The sequence below is a fragment of the Bubalus bubalis genome, chromosome 5 (genome assembly GCF_019923935.1).
Source record: "Bubalus bubalis isolate 160015118507 breed Murrah chromosome 5, NDDB_SH_1, whole genome shotgun sequence".
Classification (NCBI taxonomy): Eukaryota; Metazoa; Chordata; class Mammalia; order Artiodactyla; family Bovidae; genus Bubalus; species Bubalus bubalis.
Window position 1 is genome coordinate 20,599,721 of NC_059161.1, and position 21,282 is coordinate 20,621,002.

The 21,282-nt window shown below is 42.8% G+C and overlaps 1 protein-coding gene across 2 annotated transcripts in view; it reads right to left on the reverse strand.

Moving 5' to 3' along the window:
- FAM20B (FAM20B glycosaminoglycan xylosylkinase) overlaps positions 1-18,937 on the reverse strand; it is a 43,872-nt gene extending 24,935 nt beyond the window's left edge. The window contains exons 1-3 of one of the 2 annotated variants that reach the window (XM_025285560.3): positions 18,800-18,929; positions 17,807-18,016; positions 5,327-5,830 (exon numbers count right to left, since the gene is read on the reverse strand). In XM_025285560.3, coding sequence (XP_025141345.1) covers positions 5,327-5,703 — 377 coding nt within the window. In that variant the 5' untranslated portion in view covers positions 5,704-5,830; positions 17,807-18,016; positions 18,800-18,929. Of the gene's footprint in view, positions 1-5,326; positions 5,831-17,806; positions 18,017-18,799 lie in introns of both variants that reach the window. The other variant, XM_025285558.3, reaches the window with a different exon arrangement.
- Positions 18,938-21,282: the final 2,345 nt, after the last annotated feature.

A 21,282-nucleotide genomic window follows, 5' to 3' on the forward strand; every position in this document is an offset into this window, starting at 1 on the left:
AAACACAGATGTTATTTCCACCCCTCCTGAAGACTTTTAACGTAGCTTAAGTAAAACCAGAAGGTACTTTTCTGAACTCTTTGCATCTTCAGCACAGTGCTAAGTCTATAGTTGGTGCTTAAAAAATGTCTACTGAATTGTCTATTAGACTAAACTGAAATAATGAAGACAAATATGTAATTAAAAGGTCTTGCTTACCAGAATGGCTATGGTAAGGCTTATTAGAGAAGTTTAAATTTCTTGGGGAAAACAATGGTCCTGATATGCTTCAGGTTTTGTTAAATAAGTAGGAAAAGGAAAAATTTTTTAAAGTTATCTGAATAACTATTCTCTTTTTAAGTTTATGATGATGCAGTGGAAGGAATACTGGACTGCAGTGAGAGTTAGGTAAAGCTCTGTCATTACCTGCCTGGGTAACCTTGAGTAAAACCCTTCTTTTCTGTGGGTCTTAGATTTCTTATTGATAATATTAGGGGCTGGACCAAAAAGCAAGGTCTAAGATGTCTTTGCAAAGAGCTGACTCATTGGAAAAGACCCTGATGCTGGGAAAGATTAAGGGCAGGAGGAGAAGGGGGCGACAGAGGATGAGATGATTGGATAGCATCACCGACTCAATGGACATGAATTTGAGCAAACTCCAGGAGACGGTGAAGAACAGGGGAGCCTGGCACACTGCAGTCCATGGGGTTGCAAAGAGTCAGCCATGATTTAGTGACTAAACAACAACAAAGATGTCTTTCATCTCAAACTCCACTCCGATGATTTACATCACATGCATGACATAAATGAAGGATAATGAAAACTGGCATATTTCTTTCTACTAATTATACAAAGAGATACAACTTAAACTTGCTAATGGGAAGAACTGAACACAATTCATCTATGACTTCTACTGTTCACTTGCATTTCCTGAATCAAAAGGAGACCTAGTAGGCTTTACAAGACAGAAGTTAAGTTGAGAATGATGTGAAGAGGAGCCACTCCACTAAGGTCACTTGGGTCTCCAATGCTGAAATGGCCATGGGGAGTGGGAAACAGTACTAGACAAGGCAGCGACCTTCAACATAAATGACCACAGGATATAAAGTGAAACCACGTTCATAAAACACATTTTCAAGTCAAAGCAATGAAACATTTATGTGAGGAGACAGACATGCCTCAACACCTGGCTGGACACCAGTTTTTTCTTAGCCTGGTCAATATACTCATATGTGTTTTTTGTTTCTGGTGTCAAAGCATCATTTAGGCTGCCTAGGATTACACCTGCTACCTCCAAATGAAAAGTCTCAGTTTTTAAATAGGACTGCAGCGAAAGCTGACACTATTCAAGCATTTCTCTCTCCACTACAGCTGCAGGTGACAGGCCTGGAATACTTTATTTCTCAGGACTCCAGCAGATCCACGGAAGACTGTGGTGATATGCAGTCCACTCCTTTCAGTGAAATGTTAGAGAACTTTCCAGAACATGGCAAGTCTGCACAGAATGAAATGTAAAACCCTAGAGAAATTCAGACACTTTGGGAGTGGGCTGGAGAAACAGGAAGGGAAGGAAATGGGAAAGGAAGAGGAACCAAATGAAAGAACTGCACTGGAGTCCAAAGGTCTGAATCCTTAGTTCATGTTTTGGTTTTTGTGAAACATGAAAGTCAGAACCCTGGATTTCCATTTTCCCAGAAGTAAAATGAGTAGTTAGACTAGTTGATCACCAAGGTCCCTCTCAACACTTCCTATGATCCTTCACTTCTCCCAAGCTCTGGGCCCTTGCCAGCTTGTTCTTTTCCCACCATAACTGTAGTTTTTGTCTATGAAAATCAATGTACTTCCAGAAAAGATACAGCTACATTAAAAAACAAAATTACTTTTATAATAATGTAAGGCAAAATGTGCAAATAAAGGCAGGACTGTATTCCTGTATATTTCATGCACTATACAAATCTTCCATCTCTGACAGGAGGACATGGACAACCAGGCTCCAGAAATGCTGAACCACAAGTGGCTGTTAAAGAAAGGTGCACGTCTCAACTCAGCAGGAAGGACTTAGATCCTCCTCTCAACAGAGCGATCCATCTAAAGTCACTGGCAGAACAACGAAATTCATACAGTAACTGCCGATAAATCACTCCTATCCTCCTGGTGAAGGACATCAGAATGTGACAAGGACATTAATTTGCACTTACACTAGGACTAAATAGTCTCAGAGGCCCCTGGGGTCAGAATAGCAATTTGCTGGGTGTTTTCGGACTGGAGCAATTTCTACAAGCACTTAAATGTGAACCCACGTTCCCCAGCCTGCAAGAGTGCAGGTATCATCAGCCCAGCTCAGCATGTGCAGTGAGCAGGGTGCTGCCACCCACTGCAGGGGCCTCGACAGCTTGCAGGGGGTGGGGGAGGAACATCCCTGGAGCCGGGCATAGACAAGGGCTATTTGGGAGATGATGGGGGATGAAGGGGCTGCCTTGACAAGAATAAAGAGCTGAGTATAGAGAGAAGGGCCAGGCTGTAAGAGGCCTGGCCATTAGGCTGCGGAGGCTGGGTTTTGTCTGGTGAATAATGGGAATTCCTGGATGTTTTAAAGCTGGGGAGCACAGTGATGATATGGGTATTTGGCAGAAGAATGAAAGTAGTTTTCAGGATGGTCTGGAAGAGGAAAGTAATGGGAAGACTGCAGTGGTAGTAAGAGATACGAGATGAAGCATCAGTGACTAACGTTAGCTTATGCATTTATCTGCTGCCACTTCCCCTTCTCACCAGTCTGGCCTCTTCCACCCTCCATTTATATTACAACTTGTCTGAACACTGCAGACCTATCTGCAAAGCGCCTGAACTAACACTAACGTTGCACACTGTCAGTAATATCTGCCTTCTAACACTTCCTGCTGCCCCATCTCACCTTTAATTCCCCAGTGTATAAACAGTGGGTATGAAGAGGGTATCCTTTTATTTAAACACAAACTGCCTGCAATTCATCTCTTTACACAAACTTAATTCTTGTTTTTAGTTTGCTTTCTTTCTATCAGTCTGCTTATGCTGCTGATGGCTCAGGCTACAAATCAAGAGGTCAAGGATCACATTTCAAAAGGAAGCTAGCAAATTTTTGAAAATGGATGATCCATGTCATCTCTCTTACAGGAAGACAAACAAATGTGAGAGGCTCGCATGTGTGTGGCAGAACACCAGCTGCTCACACTCTGACGGATCCAAATGCCAGCTCCATTAGTTACTGCAGGCTGACCCTGTCAAGTTACTCTTTCCATGTCTCAGTTTCTGGTTCTGGAAATAAGCGCCATAACTGTCCATGGTTGTGATGAAGGCTAAAAGCATTAACATACAAAAAGTACTTAGTGTAACACCTGGCAAACAGTCTGCATGCAACAGAAATTAGATTCAAGGTCCACGTGACCATGCTTTTCCCACATTACCTGATTTCCACATCTTCCACACACCATACCTCCCAGTTCCAGGCGAATGCAGATCCCTTCCATTTCTGGAATCCCAATATACTAGCTCTCTGGCTGCCTATTATCTACTGATATTTGGGTCATGAAGAGAGCTGAGGCAACTACTCCGATCACAGTAAGTTTCTGCACATCATCACCCCATGTTTCTTCTCCCACTCCAGCAAGAGACCCCATGTTATGTGTTATAATTCTCTCCAAAGCTCCACTGAGGAATGAAAAAAATGTTTAGTCCATAGATAATTTCAGACCTTACAAATTTTGAGAAAATGCACTGGTAACTAATTCCTGTCAAAAGAATATAGATTACCATCACGTTAACCTATTTCAAATTCATATACACACAGAAAACTTAAAAAATAATTATACTATAGAATTGCCACACAAATTCTCTCTGTAGATCCTTAGAGAAGTCCAAAGAGATTACTGTCTAATAGTATATGAACTAGCTCTTTCTCCAGTTCAAATTTGGACTGAGGCAACTAAAATGGCTCAGTTCTCTGCTTAAAACAGGCAAAAGAAACAAGGTATTACTACACACACATTAGAATGACCAAAATCCAAAACACAGACAACACCAAACGTTAACGAGGATGTGGAATAACAAGAACTCTCACTCATAGCTGATGGGAATGTAAAATGGAACCACCACTTTGGAGGACAGATTGGTAGTTTATTACAAAATTAAACATATTCTCACCATATAGTCCAGCAACTATGCTCCTTGGTATTTACCCAAATGAGCTAAAAACTTATCTACACAAAAACCTGCACATGAATGTTTATAGAAGCTTTACTCACAACTGCCAAAACTTGGAAGCAACCAAGATAGCTTTCAGTAGGTGAATGAATAAACAAACTGTGGTACATCTACACAATGGAATATTATTCAGGGAAAAAAAAAAAAGAGCCATCAAGCCACAAAAAAACACAAAGGAACCTTAAAAAACATGGAGAGAAGCCAATCTGAAAACGTTACAAAAGGTATCACTCCAGCTATATGACCTTCTAGAAAAGGCAAACCATGGAGACACTAAAGAGATTAGTGGTTGCCAGGGACTCAGGGGGAGGAAGGGAAGAATGAATAGATAGAACACAGGGGACTCAGAGGTCAGGGAAGCTGTCCTTTATGATGGTGTAACGGTGAATACTTGTCATTATAAGTTTATTAAAACTTACAGAATATACAGCACAAAGAGTAAACTTTAACTATGGACTTTAGTTAATAAATTCATATTGGCTCATCAACTGTAACAAAGGTACTAATTTGATGGAAGACGTTAATTATAGAAGAGACTGGGGAGGAGGAGGAAGGACATACATAGGAACGCTCTATACTTTCCCCTCGATTTTTCTGCAAACCTAAAATTACTAAAATAAAGTAAAATAAAATAAAGTCTATTAATTAAAACAAAACCAAAGCTCAAGTGAAAGAATCTTAGCTTTAGCACTAAAAAGGACTTAAGTTACTCATCCAAAACTCACTCCAACTCTGGGTAACTCCTACTCCACAGCATTTCTGACACATGGTTATCTGGTCTTTAACTGTACACTTATGGTGACAAGTTGCTTATTTCCTAAAAAATTCATTTTGTACCTCTAACATCTGGCACATAGTACTTGATAAATTTAGAAATCAAGGACAGCTTTCACTGTAAAGTGTTCAATCTAATTTGGTACCAAAACATATTCCTGCAAGTTTCCCTTACTCAAAGAAACATGGAACATTAAGGGCTAGAAAAGACTTCAGAGACCTTCGAGTCTCTGCCTCCCATTTTACTGAAGAGAATAGTAGGAGAGGGAGATGAGCACTCAAACAAATTCCAGGTTAGAACCAAACAGCACAGATAACTTCCAAGATGAAGACTTACCGCTTAGGTTTGAAGACAACTTTCTGTCCTCCTTCAAGTATCAGTAAGGCTTTCAGTTGTGTCCCTTTATAACCCACATCAGCTTTAATGATTTTCTTGGTGGCCATGGCATGCAAGATTGCTCCCAGCTCTGGTGTCTCTTCAGGGTACACTTCCCGGGGAACCACCCACTGGGCTGCAATCTCCCAGGGAGACTGCAAGGTGTGGTCCAGCTTGGGCACCAGCTCCACCCGCAAGCCTGCCATCATTCGGTGAAAGGCCCTCTGGTCCTCCCGGTTGGCAGCTGATGTATCTAAGTTGTCAATCAGGAAAACTTTGGTGAAGATAAAGATGACAAGGAGAATTGCTAACAGCACGACTCGCTGCTTTAGCTTCATGTTGACCTCTTTTCCTTCTCCCCGACCACTCTCACTTATCAAGGAGAGCAGGTGGTGATGGTCAGCAAGGAGACTCCATGATTATACACACTGGTCCATCTCTTCACTGAGGTGCCTCCCACAATTCCTGCAAGCCCAAGTATAAAGCACAGTTCATTCAGAAATTCTGTCCTTCCACTCCTGAATCTTTCACAAGCCTCAAATAGATTGCTCACTCTTTCAGCTGGACTAATCCTATGTCTGAGAAGATCCAATAATTTAGAATGAACTGGTCCAAGGAAGGATGTAACAGTTAAGAACCAGGTACACTGAAAATTTAAAAGCAAATACTCCTGTTTTAATAGCGTACAGAGCCATTCTGGAGCCATTTGGATGGCCACCAATTCTTAGAAACCAAAACAATGAGAAAAAGCACAAAAAAGTTAAACACTAAGATATGCATAACTCCTTAACTTTCATTTTACCCTTCAAAACCCATAAATGACTTTTGATTATCCAAAACCACCAGTATTTGGCAACTTTCCAGTTACTGTCTCCAAGTACAAGTATTACGACATATTATAAGACAAGAACTCTTAAAAAATGCCAAAAAGAGGGTACTGTTACTGCTGCTGCTAAGTCGCTTCAGTCGTGTCCGACTCTGTGTGACCCCATAGACAGCCCCCCCACCAGGCTCCTCTGTCTCTGGGATTCTCCAGGCAAGAATACTGGAGTGGGTTGCCATTTCCTTCTCCACCAAAGAGGGTACAGAGGAGAGTAATAACTCCCTCTTTGAATTCAAATACCCAGCAAGCCTAAACATGTCATATCTGCTGCTCACATACTGAAATACAACACCCAGACATGAATCTCTACTTATCAGTCTTCTAATTATTTTTCAAAATTAAAAATCCTGTAAAATATGGATAATCAAATCTGGATAAATTAAGCAAAGGAAAAACATATCCCTATACCATCTGGCTATTAGGAGAACATGACCAGAAAATTAATGAAACCTGGTACTATAGCAACATGACTAAATCTGGACTGGTCAGGCACGTAACAAAGATACTTATGCTACAGACCTAAAGAAGTGCTTCCTGTGGGGAGCCCACCACACTGGCCAGTTATCAAGCTGAAAGATTCCAAATACAAGATTTTTTTGCCAAGGTGTCAAGAACATAAAATTCAATCTCATTTGCATGCTGACAGGCTCTTTCCATTCCAAAGGGCCCTTTAAAAACATGCACAAGCTTGCTCTGCTGTATGCCTACAGGCAGCACCGCGCTGGGCTAAGCCAAAGATGACAAGAAGATAACAGGGTGTTGCTTCACTCTCCAATTCATTTAACAACTCAAACTATTAATTGAAGAAATAAAACCAATACAAAAGATGGGGAAAACAATTCAGGCTGAGCCACTCCCAGCCAAACCGGAGACTGCTCCCCTATTAACAGCTGGAAACACATCCCCAAATAGTCTACTAGAGCAGCAGTGTGTTCTAAGGGCAGCGCCTTGCTGAGAGCTTGCTGACATGCAGTTTATTCTTGGTGATTAACCACTCCCGTTTCATTTTCAGGAAGATGGCAAAGTGAGAGTCAAATTCAAATTCTAATTATCTCCAGCCACCTGTTCCGTTGCATCATCATCTCCCAGGGAGTACATAACACTATTAGCTGAAACACAGGCAATTCAAGTGTATCCAAAATGTAATTGTGATGGTATCAAATTTGGTGTAAAACTCAGTAAAATAGTTCCCTATGATTACTGGTAACAGCAAGGCTAGTAGAACAGATTTCAGAGATTTTTGCTAGTCCTAACATGACCCAAACCACACAAATTCTTCAGTTATCTGTTCAACAGTACAGATCTCTGGCTGCAGTGGTAAAATGTAATGTGGAAATCTCACTGTGTCGGCAATCTTTTCCTTAGCCCCTCCAGCTGCAACAGCCTCCAGCTGAGGTGCTATTCTGGCATAAAGGGGTCAGCTGAACAGCCTTTCATGTCCTACAAAACCCTCCTCAGGACTAAAGTCCAGTTAACACGAGATTCTAATGATGCTGCTCATTTCACTTAGAATGAAGAAATTCCTCCCTCATGTTATATACACATATCATATCTAAATGTTTAGCACAAAGGTTGGGGACAGGGAGGGGTTTTGTTTTTTTTTTAAATCACCAATGCAATGAGAAGTTCGAGTAGCTCCAAAATTCAGACAAAACAAACTGAGCCTGTGTGCTTTTAAGTTCTGAAATCTCATTACCTTTTGATGGGCCACAGAAGAACGCACTCATCAGTTCAGGGCTGCAAATACTTCATCTACTCAACTAAGAAATTCCTATTAAGTGACTGAAGGGTTCAACTGCTACCTCACCTCACTATTTACCTCTGCAGGTTAGCTGTGAGGGTAGGTTTGAAGGGGCTGAACAAGTTTTCGCGTTTGTGATTAGTCACCACATCCTGGTAGAACAAGTAAGACTGCAATTTGGCCCTGCTCTCAACAACTGCCTGGCATGTCCAGAGCCACTGACTGCATTTAGTGAGGGCACCTTTTATTGAATCCCTGAAAGAACAGCCTGTTGGACCTGCAGGTCTTCCAATCCAGAATAATGTAGCAAAATCCTTTTTCTAATCACACACCATTTGTGAGTTCCATAAATCCCTTAGCAAAGCAATGATGGCGTCGCCCAATCTATGTTGCTAGGCACCACTCTCACTCTCTTCCCTCCTCGTCAGCTTCCGCCAAAACAGTGTGAAGACGGTCCCCTACGTGTCATTGCTCACTGGAGCACTCTCAAAATTTCTCTTGCTCTCATCTTTTCTTCCCATCTTCTCCTCTTTAAGCCTAATCTAGCTTTCAAGGGCCATCTTCAAAGCCATTTCAGGCCCCTCCTTACTACAGTAACCTCTCTTGTCTTTGGGCCAGTACTTAACTACATTCTGCCATATCCAGTGTCTTCTTGTAGATTGTTCTTAATTCCCCTCTCAGAATTCTGACTCCTTACTGATCTTAGCTACTTTTGCACTCCCTACAGTACGTAGCATAGTAAGGGCAGATGCCTTTTTTCCCTTAAACCGAATAAACCACTGCAAATGAGGCTTTGCAAGTATCTCGAGACTCTGCTGTTAATTTCCTTTGGTACTGTATTTGGTATCAAATGAGTGTGTATCACCTGGCACCTGAACTTGGCTATCTTTAATCAACTACCCATTTTTAGGCAATATACTTCTCTACTGACACTATTCAATTTAGTTGGTAGTTTCGGAGGATAGTCGTTTTCTGAGTAAATATTGACAGCTCAGAAAGAGGTTTTCTTTTAGTTGGAAAGCTGCTACTCCTTCAGCCTACAGGGCAAGCACAAAGATATTCAAGAAATTGACAATATAGAGTTTTTAGTGGAATTTATACAAAAAGCCTGTGAGTCTGCAAGACTCCTTTCCAGGATAAGGTATTAGATACACAATATAGAATGATTCCTTCCTCCAATGATGTAGACTCCTTTACTCTTTACAGTGATCCCTTCCTCTCCTATATCCTTCAGAGGGGAGAGTATCCAAGACAGAGCTTCCATACTGTATTATCTTCTTTAAAACGGCAGCATACTATATCGTCTGCAAAACGGGTTTCTAAGAGGATCCCCCATTTCAGATATTAAGGAAATGAAAGCAACATCACTGGGTATATTCCAAATTATTCATGAAAACTTCTCTTGCATTCTCAGGAGTCTGTCTGCTCTATTTTATGCCTGCACTGCCTCATATAAATGCCTCCAACAGTGTAACACTGTCCAGTTATATTATGGTCATTTATTTTAATGTTTCTGTTATGCAGAACAGAGCCTACCTCAAAGAACAAATAGACTCAAGGTAGTAATATAACACATAAAATGTTCAATATAAAAAAGGCAGGGCTAATGGCGGTCTTCACACTAAAAGCTGGCATAAATTCCCAGACTGGAGTTGTGGAAGAAAGACGTTTATAAGAAATCTTCACATTGAACCCTGGTTTCACTCTAGGCTCTATCAGTGAAATGAGGCTTGATATGGAAGCTGATATGTCATTCTTCTTTCTTACACACATACACACACACACACTCCCACATATACAGTAAGTGTTTTGTAAGAATAAACTTATGACTACATTGTAAATTGTTTTGGGAGAGGAAATAGAGGTTTTACAGAAAAAAGTGAAGTCACAGTATAAATATAAAGACTAGATCCCTCTGTTCAAGAATCTGACTGATGTCTGGAAGAGCATATACAGAAATACACACTGGTGCAAAGTTCTGTAAGCCAGTGTGTGATAAAATTCAATGTATGTAAAAGACCTGGCTCCAACACTTACTTCCTTACCAGTGGCTCCCACAAGCCACCAGCAAGGTTCCAAACCTCATTAGCAGCTGTGCCACCTTGAATCTCCCTTTAATCAGGAGACCTCACACTACTTCACCTGAGGTCACAGAGAAGAAATCCCAACTTCTGTTCAAAGCAACTAAAAACAAAGGCTTCAGTAAGCCTTGTTTTTTGTGTTTTCAATTCAATGGTCAAATAAGTTCTTACCACATGAAGGGAGTGCAAGACATTTTGTGAGTGTCAGGTACCAGAAGGAAAACATTCAATATGAACATTTCACACAGAGGGCGATTAACAAAGATGCTGAAGGGGGTAGGATTTATTATGTAACTAGCATATTATCATATTTACTCACACAATCTCCTTGCCCTTCATCCTGAGTGGAAATCTCAAGGACAATTTCATAAACTTCTTTGGTCATTGCTGGTTTCAGCAAACCTCTGAAGGTTTGGTAAGCATAACAGGTAAGACCTGAATTTAATTATGAGTTTTTGGGTGACTGTCTACAAAGACAGAAACCAACAATTCTTCCCATCAAGAAGTGGAATCTATTTCTCCTTCCCTAGAATATGGATTGGCTTTGTAACTTGCTTTGATCACAGAATGCTGTGGAAGTCGCTGAGTGCTAGGTGTCTTAAGAGACCTAGCAGCTTCCATTTGGGACCAAGCTACTATGTAAAGCAGTCAGGCTAGACTACTGAATGATGAGAGGCCTGGTCAGCCCCTAGTTCTTCTGGCCACCCCAGCTGAGAGCCAGATACATAAGTGAAGCCATTTAGGGCATTCCAGTTCCAGCTGAGGTCTCACCTAAATGCAGCCAGCCATGTGACTCCAGCCAATATCATGTGTGAGAAGAATCAATCAGCTGGGCCCAGCTGATCTGCCTATATGAGAAATAAATCATTTAGTCTTAAGCCACTAATTTGAGCGTAATTTGTAAACCTAACATTTTCATGTCTACTCTGTCCATATCAACCATCTGGGATATATTAATTAACCATTTAAGTACAAATAAAAGTTGGATTAATAAAGTCTCTTAAAGGTAACAAAAGAAAAAAATAGCATCTCAAATGGATCATTTACTAAAGTCCATTTATACACTTTAGAGCAATTAAGGCTAACCCCACACACTCACAGAACTATACACACCCAGGTTATAAATTCTAACCTTCAAATTTCGGTCAGAGCATAAATAATAGCAAAAATTATAACCCTTTAGTACCAAAATAAAATAAAAATGCATATTTTCACCTTGGGACGAGTCTGATATACTGCCCTTTTGTTTTTTTTCAATTGGTAGTGACCTTAGAGCACTTTGCTACATTATTATTAGCTGCCTCCTAGAAATAAATGCAGTCTCTCCTGATGGTTAGTGACAATTCTTATAAGTAAAATAAAGGGCATTCAGAAATCTTTCTGCTTAGCATCGTGAGCCTCTAGCTTAAGAAGTCAAACCCTCCAATACTAAGTGGTATCAAGTGTTCACTACTTAAATAAATCTCTATATCCTCAGAAAACCAGCCCACTCCTGTGCTGCCACCACCGCCTACAGCAGCATAATATTATTCTTTTTCATCTTCAATTGGGAGTCTTCAATTAAAACAAAACCTAGCAACAAATAATATCATTAATCAGTATCTACATATAGTTTTCCTTTGCACTTAAATTGGTTCTTAATTCACCTTCTTTCTGCTAACCTCCCTGGGCCTCCATTTCCTTAAATGAAAAATGAAATACAAACACTATTACCTGACTCACAGAATTGTTAAAAATGAATGGTACTACCAGGTGTGTTGTGCTAAAACGAGTGCTTGGACAACCCACAGTAGTTGCTTGTTGGTCATTATCACCATACCAAAAACCCAAAGATAACTCCCTGAGAAGAAAGAATGCAAAGAAAACAACCCTCATTGGTTATGCCGTCTCCTGGGTTTACACAGTTGGGGCTGAATACGTATGTTGCATTACCGACAGTTCTAGTAACCTTATATTTCTGAACCGAAGACTTCCCTAAATTTGAGGAGTAGGTAAGACTGTAAGCAAGTAGGTATCGTCAGAGTGGATGCCAGGTGAAGCAGAGGACTAGGAGGTTACATCACTAATCTGGCCAGCCTTAGGCCAATGTTTTTCTCTTGTCTACAAAGTTCAATTCTCCCACATTCAACATAAGTGAAACAGATGGGAAGCATGAACTTTTTCTATTTCGTGAAAATGGCTGAATAGAATGCCCTTCACAACGCTCTTCAGTTTGGAAGATTAAATCTGTGTTTTAAAGGGGACAGCTTTGCATGTCCTAGAGCAGCCATGAAATTAAAACACACCTGCTCCTTGGAAGGAAAGCTACGACAAACCTAGACAGCACATTAAAAAGTAGAGATATCACTTTGCTGACAAAGGTCCGTACAGTCAAAGCTACGGTTTTTCTAGTCATGTATGGCTGTGAGTGGAGAAGGCAATGGCACCCCACTCCAGTACTCTTGCCTGGAAAATCCCATGGACGGAGAAGCCTGGTAGGCTGCAGTCCATGGGGTCACGAAGAGTCAGACACGACTGAGCAACTTCACTTTCACTTTTCACTTTCATGCACTGGAGAAGAAAATGGCAACCCACTCCAGTGTTCTTGCCTGGAGAATCCCAGGGATGGCGGAGCCTGGTGGGCTTCCGTCTATGGGGTCGCACAGAGTCGGACACGACTGAAGCGACGCAGCAGCAGCGGCAGCATGGCTGTGAGAGTTGGACCATAAAGAAGGCTGAGCAGTAAAGAATTGATGCTTTCGAACTGTGGTGCTGGAAAAGACTCTTGAGAGTCCCTTGGACAGCAAGGAGATCAAACCAGTCAATCATAAAGAAAATCACCCCTGAACATTCATTGGAAGGACTGATGTTGAAGCTCAAATACTTTGACCACCTGATGCGAAGAGCTGACTCACTAGAAAAGACCCTGAGGCTGGGAAAGACTGAGGGCAATAGAAAAGGGTGGAAGAGGTTGAGATGGTTAGATAGCATCACCAACTCAATGGACATGAGTTTGAGCAAGTTCTGGGAGTTGGTGGTAGACTGGGAAGCCTGGCGTGCTGCAGTCCATGGAGTTACAAAGAGTCAGACAGGACTAAGAGACTGAACAATAAAGCTTTTAAGATGAGCCCTGGAGTAACTTAAGTTATGGGTATAGAAAATCGAACTTCTACACAGTCCAAGTCGGTTCAAGTGTTATATATTCCTCACTGTTTTCACTTCCACTTAAATATTTATTCACATATATAAACTTGTGTTATGTGAAAACCTCTAACAGTTCCCTGTGAAGGAAGAAAATGATCACCAGACATTAATGAAGCATAGGACAGCCTTTCTTCCTGGGTGTGAGAGTAAAAATGAAACAGGCAACAGAGTGTTTCCTCCCTCATTGAAAAAAATTCAATTCCTGCAACCTGTCCCATTTAAATCTTGATTCAGGGGAATCCTCTAATGATTTTTCTTGAAAAGTGAGAAGAAAAAATTTTCAGCTCATATTGCTAGTGAGATTTGCTCTAAAAAACCAACACAGGCAATGTTCACTGATCTAGAAACTTTGTGGAAATGCCTAAGAATTTGCATTGTTTCAAATGAGCCAAGTATAGTGAACCTTCCTAAGTTCTAGGTATTTCACTGCTCAATTATTAGATCTAACAATCATTTAAGGCTATATAGAATGTGATTACTATATACTGTAGAAATACAGAATTTCAAATAATAAAAAAAATTACTTCAAATTTCATGTTTTCATCTTTACTATTCTTGAAAAGGTATGTAAACTTCATTCAACAGTAAAAAGTTGAACATATGAAAAAGTATGTAAACTTCATTCAACAGAAACACCTCACACTTTTAACCATATGTTCTAGGGCCAGTCAAGCTGACAGGCTACAGATCTCTTTAGAAATAGGAAGCCCAAGCAGGTCTGTGCTGAATTATGGCTGAATGGCTCCCGGCATGATCCCTTGCTATATATGAATATAAATACACGTGCACACATACATACACGCATATATTTTTTGGCAGCCTGTCTCCTCTACCCTACTGTGAGTTCCTCAAGGACAGGGGATATTTTACTTTCTTTGTAGTTAGAAGTAAGCTAGTACAGTTCAGGACACATGAGATAAACACTTACTGAATAAAAGGAGTGAAGAGTGAGGAAGGCAAACACCTTTATGGTTTTAAGCATTTCTTCAGCTCTTTGGTTTAAAGGTGATCTCTTTTTTTAATCAATATAGGGAAACTAAGTCCTGTAATGAATTCAAATATACAGTAAAAATGTTGAAATAGCAAATATTAATACCAATTTTATACACTCAATTTTAAACTGCTGCCTTCTATATACCTTGCTTCCACCTTTCATGGCCATTGATATTGCCAAGCTGGTGTCTGGTGTTGGTTGGGACTAGGAGTAAAGATGATTTGGAAATGCTAAGAGGAAGATTGGAGATGGTCCAAGACATTGTCCAAGAACGATACACGACAGGGCTGGAACCAAGCTTTCAAGTGTTACTGGCAATATTTTCTGAAATGAGAACCAACACTGATATTTCCATATCACTTTCTTTTTTATACAGAAAGAACTACAGGGACATAAACGCACCTGTATAGAGTGCAAATTCACTATCTAAAGCAACGATAAGAAACAAGAGAACGAAAGGTCTTTGGGCAGCCAAAATAATGGTCACAAAGTTCATCCACTAACAAAGAAAAGCCAGGCAGACCCTCACTAAGCTTATTTAGCTGTTTTACATTCAATTTCAGGAAGCAGAGTTATCTGGGTTGCTCCTCCACAGATTAGAAGCTGCAAAAAATTTTTAAAAAGGCAGCAGGGACACTAACAGCAGCAAAAGCATAGCTTTTTCACCTCTGAAAGAAGAGAGATTGACTACTGAAAGCAAATTAAAGAATTCAAACAGTGGAAGGGGCCAACAACCTACATATGTCAATCACCTCCAAGCCCTGCAGGATTACTGTCTGTAACCATAATCTCAAATCAACAAAGGTTAAACTACATTGTTTAAAAAGCAAAGGAAACATAAAATACATTGTAAAAAATTCTGCACAAAAAGTATAGCCAAAAAAGGATTTTTGCACACAATATCCTATTCCCATGCTGGTAATATCATATTCCCATGCTGGTATAGATACATAAAGCAGAAAGTCAGCATTTAAGAGCAAAGAAAGATGAAATGATAGACTTCACTGCCTCACCCTTACTTGGATTTGTTCCACATTCATAATTTCATATTCCTTGACCTCCTTTCAAAATGTACCCAAATTAACACCATCCCCTCCACAGGGTAGTCACCTTGCCAGAAAGTAGACTCCCAAACACACACACCAAAGCTCAGTGTCTCTTTTCTGCATCAGCCTTCATTTCATATCTCATACTAGTATGACAGATACACCCCCTAGACTGACCATGTCCAGAGCTGGGCCTTCCCTCTGCTGATTCTGGATATGAACAAAATCACAAGTGAGAGTTTTGTATTACATTCTCTCCTAGATGGCTCTAGCAAGTCAAGTTGACGTTACAAGTTGGTCAAAAGCTGGTTTCAGTTGCAAAGTAAGGTCTTCTGTTTAGTACCCGAGGTCTGTGCCAATGAATTCCTCAGTCCTTGAGGATTACAGAGGCAGTTTAAGAAAGGAAAAGAGGGAGAGATTTACAGGTGTGGGATGACAAGCACTTCAGGTAAGGATAAATCCCCTCTCCCATCCCCAATACGAAGGACCAGAAGATGGACAGTCAGGGTCAGTGATACTGGCATGGTCAACACCAAGAGCTCGAGTTCTTTCACTAGTGCAAAAACAGTATCTACCAGACCAACTGCTAGTGAGCTGAGTCAGAGCAGGCTGCAGGATCAAGTCTATGAAGCTGTACCCAGGCTGCTGGTGGTGAGAACACCACCCAATCACACAATCAGATCTCAGGGCAGCTCCAGCAAGTAACACCCTTTACAGATACCCATCTCAACTGAACTACTTTCAACATGAATCTAACAATTTTCTTGGCTTTTTTTTCCCCCCTTGTAAAGAGGAACTAAACAATTTAATATCCGCACAAGGATGTGTCCTCCTCCCTCATACTGTTTTCCATTCATTCATTCAACCACCAAATATTTACTCCACACCTACTATGCACTATACACTGTTAGGTACAAAAAACAAAGCACATCAGTCATTATCGCTACAACACTAAACTGCAGTTCCTCATTATAACTGTGCTTCCACCCAGATGGATCAGTGGTAAAGAATCCACCCACCAAAGCAGAAGACAAAGGTTCAATCCCTGGGTCGGGAAGATTCCCTGGAGAAGGAAACAGCAACTCACTCAACAGTACTTTTGCCTGGAAAATCCCATGGACAGAGGAGCCTGGCAAGCTACAATCCAAGGAGCTGCAGAAGAGTCAGACATGACTTAGCAACTAAACACATTGTAACCATGCTTCTCAGCCCCAGACTACCTGGCACTTAGTCCTAAAGTGGCCTGACATCAGCTTCAAAAGACAGTCTCCTTTTTACTGTTTCCAACTGTGGCCAGAGAATAAAGAGCAGCCTCTTAATTCTATAAAGAGATTGTAGCAATCACCAAGAGACAACCACTGTGGCTGCTATTTTTAAGTTATCAATTCAAGAGCTGAAGCATCTGGCTTCAGGGTTTATGCCATTAAAATGATGGTCACACAAAGTGAAGGAAGCTGAAGACTGCCCTGCAAGTAGAAGAAACAGAAAATTTCATTTAGAAATTCAAAATTCAGAAAAGATAAAAAGCAGAAGCTTTAACGCTGTGTGAAAGAACTGGAGTCTACAAATAGAAATCAAGAGAATGGACTAAAAGTCAAGAAATTATCAACTCAGCATAAAGTAACTCTGTGACATTAAGGAGTACATGATAGAAACAGTGATCTGTTTGTTCCCTATTTCAAAGTACCTGGGAATGTTTTCCAATTTTCATTCTTTAACTAAATTATGGCTATTTTCCTAACTAGTTCCAGAGAAACAGGACAAACCAATGTCACATTTTTACCAAACTGAAGAAAAGCTGTAAGCTCCAAGATTTCCTGATCATCTTCTACCGCCATTTCTATCACTGCACTTTAATGTGAGGCAGAAACTGAATTGCTTGTCTGTGCCTCTTAATTCTCTTTTGACAAGCACTTTCAAAGGTGGAAGGACCTCCAGTTGACTGACTGCACTGAACGGTTCTAGGGGCCAAAGTCCATCATCTTCACAAACTTCAAAAGTTATTCATTTAACATAAATCGACCTTAGACTGGCTCACACAAAGGATGAGATGGCTGGATGGCTTCACCGACTGGATGGACGTGAGTCTGAGTGAACTCCGGGAGTTGGTGATGGACAGGGAGGCCTGGCGTGCTGCAATTCATGGGGTCGCAAAGGGTCGGAGACGACTGAGCGACTGAACTGAACTGAAGGCTAGGCAAATAATTTAGCATCTTTAACATCTGTATCTCAGATTCTCAAGGGTATGTTTTGATGATAAATAACAATATATGCAGAAGTGCTTTAAGGCTTGGCTCAAGAGTCCTGCATAAATTCAAGGACTGTACTACACTGAGGTCTCCAGCCCAATTTAAAATAACCCCAATGAAATTTATGCATTAATTTACAACACAAGGAGGATAGCAATTGTTAGTAAACAGTAATCATAGCTACAGTTTTACATAAAGTCCTGCCATTTGAAAGCTAAAAGATCCTTCATTCCTATTCCTTCTTTTCAAGGTGAGAAATCAAACCTTGGCTGGGTGGGGATGATACTGATACTTGGCCCCAGACTCAAGTCGCTGTATCAAGCTTTTCTCATTTCCCAGAATTATAAATCCTCACTCCTCCAACCGACGATATGGCCGTTTCAAGGGCTAATAAATCCTTAATGACCAATCATGTCTTGTCCCTTCCACTTTCCCTCCAACATCCTCTACCGTTTCTCGTCCTATCCGGGAGACCTGCAGGTAACAGAAGCCTGATTAGAATGAAACTCTTATCAGATCCAACAATCAAGGACGCAACTTGACAACTGCTCACGTTGATCAATGGCAACGTTTCGGTTCTCTTTTAACTGCGGGGGCTACAGCACCCGGAAATGAAATCTCAAGCGCAACCCACTTTGCACAACCATATCATTTCCTTAAGTTGTGCCCTACTGCGAGCGCGGGGTGCACGACCCCGAGGGGACCGCGGATCCCTAGGCACGGTTACCCTGCCTGCCGCTCGGGCCTGGAGATCACTCGCGCCTCACGGCCACGAGGTGGGCCCGCAGGCGCGCGATCCCCCCACCCCCGGCCGCCGCAACGGGCGCTCGGCGGGACACGAGGGCGGCACCGGGGCCAGTCGGCTCTGGGGACGGCGTCCGGGCGCAAGGGTGGGTCAACTCGACAGACCCCCGGCTGCCCGAGGCGCCCCCAGGTAAGGCCCGCGCCTCAGGCGGGCCGAGGAGGCGGCGGCCTCGGCCGCGTCCCTTCAGCCGCTTTTACGACCGGCGGGAGCCCGCTCAGGGCCAACGAGGCGGAGCGCCAGTCCCGGGCCGGTCTCTAAGGCAGCCACCGCTCGGGGACCGCTCAGGGCACCGGTGCCCAGCCCCTCAGGGAGGCGCCCCGCCCTCAGACGGCCCCCGCCCGGCGAGCGCCACGCACCGCGCCCCGCCCGCGGGCCGGCCCGCACTTTCCCGCCTCGCCTCGCCTCGCCAGGGGCGGGGGTCGCGCGCCCTCCCCCGCCCCCACGCCGCTCACCTGCAGGGCCCTAGGCTCGCTCCATGGCCGCCCGCGCGGTGCGGTGCGGCGCGGCCACGGCCGCCCCCGCCGCCTCCGGGGAGGGGCAGCCCCACGCCGCACTCACCGCCCCCAGCCGCCGCTACTGCGGCTCCCGCCCACCCCCGGCCCGGCCATTCCCCGGCCACCTCTCCCGGCGCTGAGCCGGCGGTCCCACACCCACCCCCCGCCTCCGCGGCTCGCGACTGTTGGTACCGTCCTAGCCTAACGCCTTCCCTGCGGCCAATCCAAGGGCTTCTTCCGCGAGGTCCCGCCCCCCCCGCCCCGGTGGGCGGGTCTACTGGACCTACTCCGGACCGCCCTGCTTAACCCTTTGCGTCCCGGCCGGCCCATCTTAACTCTCTCGATGCCGACTCACGCCTCTCCTGCTTCTCCCTGCCGCCCCACCCCGCTTACATAAATTGACCTCTCACTAGCCTTCGCTTTCTCTTTCCTGGTTTTCGTAAAGCAGATAGGCAGCCAGGCAGCGGGACTGGAAATCGCGGTCCCTAAGTTCTATTTGTGAGAAACAGTTTTCCTCCTCCTTTTACTCAATTTGCCTCCACTTCACTACTTCTGCCTGTACAAAAGTAACCTCTCGCCCAAAAGACGTCAACCTTCCCATCATGAGAGCTCTTCCTTTGGACCAGACCAGAGCTCCCCGCTAACATTTTGCAGCATTTAACAAAAAGTGTGACTAGTTTGCTGTAATAGTTTCTGAACGTCTGTCTTTTGCAAAGGACTGTAAGGCCCACGAGGGCAGGGCAGTTGTGCCTGGGTTTCCAATGCCTGACACTCAGTAGACTCCCTATATATAATTTTGTTATGTTTTGACCTTGCTGCCCGGCTTGTGAGATTAAAAGCACCAAGTCTTAACCACTGGACTGTCAGGGAACTCCCTCCTTGTAAATAGTCTGAACTAAAGATTCTTCCTTTTCTTAAATTGTCTCCTTTCCATTGACTCCATACAGTGTATCCACTGTATAATATATCTATTCATTTATTCATCATATACTAACCTTGGACTTCAGTGTTCCCATCCCTGAAATACTGTAGTGCATACTGATCCATGTGAAAAGGTGTGTGATGGGAGAGATGGGGCTGACTCTTCGGGCTTTCAGTTCAGTTCAGTTGCTTAGGCAGTGTCCGACTCTTTGATTCCCCACGGACTGTAGCACGCTAGGCTTCCCTGTCCATCACCAAATCCCGGAGTTTACTCAAACGCATGTCCATCGAGTCAGTGATACCATCCAACCATTTCATCCTGTCGTCCCCTTCTCCTCCTGCCTTCAATCTTTCCCAGCATCAGGGTCTTTTCAAATTCGTCAGTTCTTCGCATCAGGTGGTTGAAGTATTGGAGTTTCAGCTTCAGCATCAGTCCTTCTAACGAATATTCAGGACTGATTTCCTCTAAGATGGATTGGTTGGATCTCCTTGCTGTCCAAGGGACTCTCAAGAGTCTTCTCCAACATCACAGTTAAAAAGCATCAATTCTTTGGCACTCAGCTTTCTTTATCGTCCAACTCTCACATCCATACATGACTACTGGAAAAACCATAGCTTTGACTAGACAAACTTTTGTTTGCAAAGTAACATCTCTGCTTTTTAATATGCTGTCTAGGTTGGTCATAACTTTTCTTCTTCCGATTTTAGAGTTCATTTAAGCAAGGGAAAGAACTCCTTACTGGCGATGTGATATTGGGCATGCCACTTGATCTTTCAGAATATTGATTTCTTTATCTGGAAAATGGGAGTTAATCATGGGACCTACTTCACAGGGTTGTTGTGAGAATTACATAAGGAAATGTGTGGGGAGAGGACTTGCAGGTTATTGTGTAATGTTATTATTCATGTGTATATTTATTAAGCACTTAGTATTGGGAGATCTTAGAGGAAAAATTGGTCTTTATACCTGTCCCAGACAATCTAGCTACAGAGGAAGCCCCTTGGCAGAAAGCATGAAATCAGTGCAAGAAGGCGTATGCGGTCAAATGCTGGAGGAGTTGTATCAACCTTGTACTGGATGTATTTGAAAATGTTTGGAGGTCATTTTCTGACCATAGAAATGAGCTGGGTAGTAATGAAAGTCTACCTGATTTCTCTACACAGGAACATTGGTCTGTCTGCAGTCAGTTAATCCTCCTGAACCTTGTTCATTATATCAGGAGATCATAAAGCAAAGGGCAAATCAACATTTCCTCTAAGAAACTTTGTCCCCAAAGGACTCTTTCTTACCTGTAATGCTGATAAAGACAGCAAGGATGGACTGTCCAACTGGTACTTGGGAGAAGCTCGGTGCATCCAGCAGTCTTAGTTCCCTAGTGTCTTTAGGGACTTCAGAGAGAAGGGTTTGTAACTTCTCCAGGCAACCCACTCCAGGGCTTAATTTCACATCTATCAAATCCTTCCATCCACCCCGCCTTGCTGTAGGACATACACACTTTCTCCTCTTCTGTCTGGGGTTT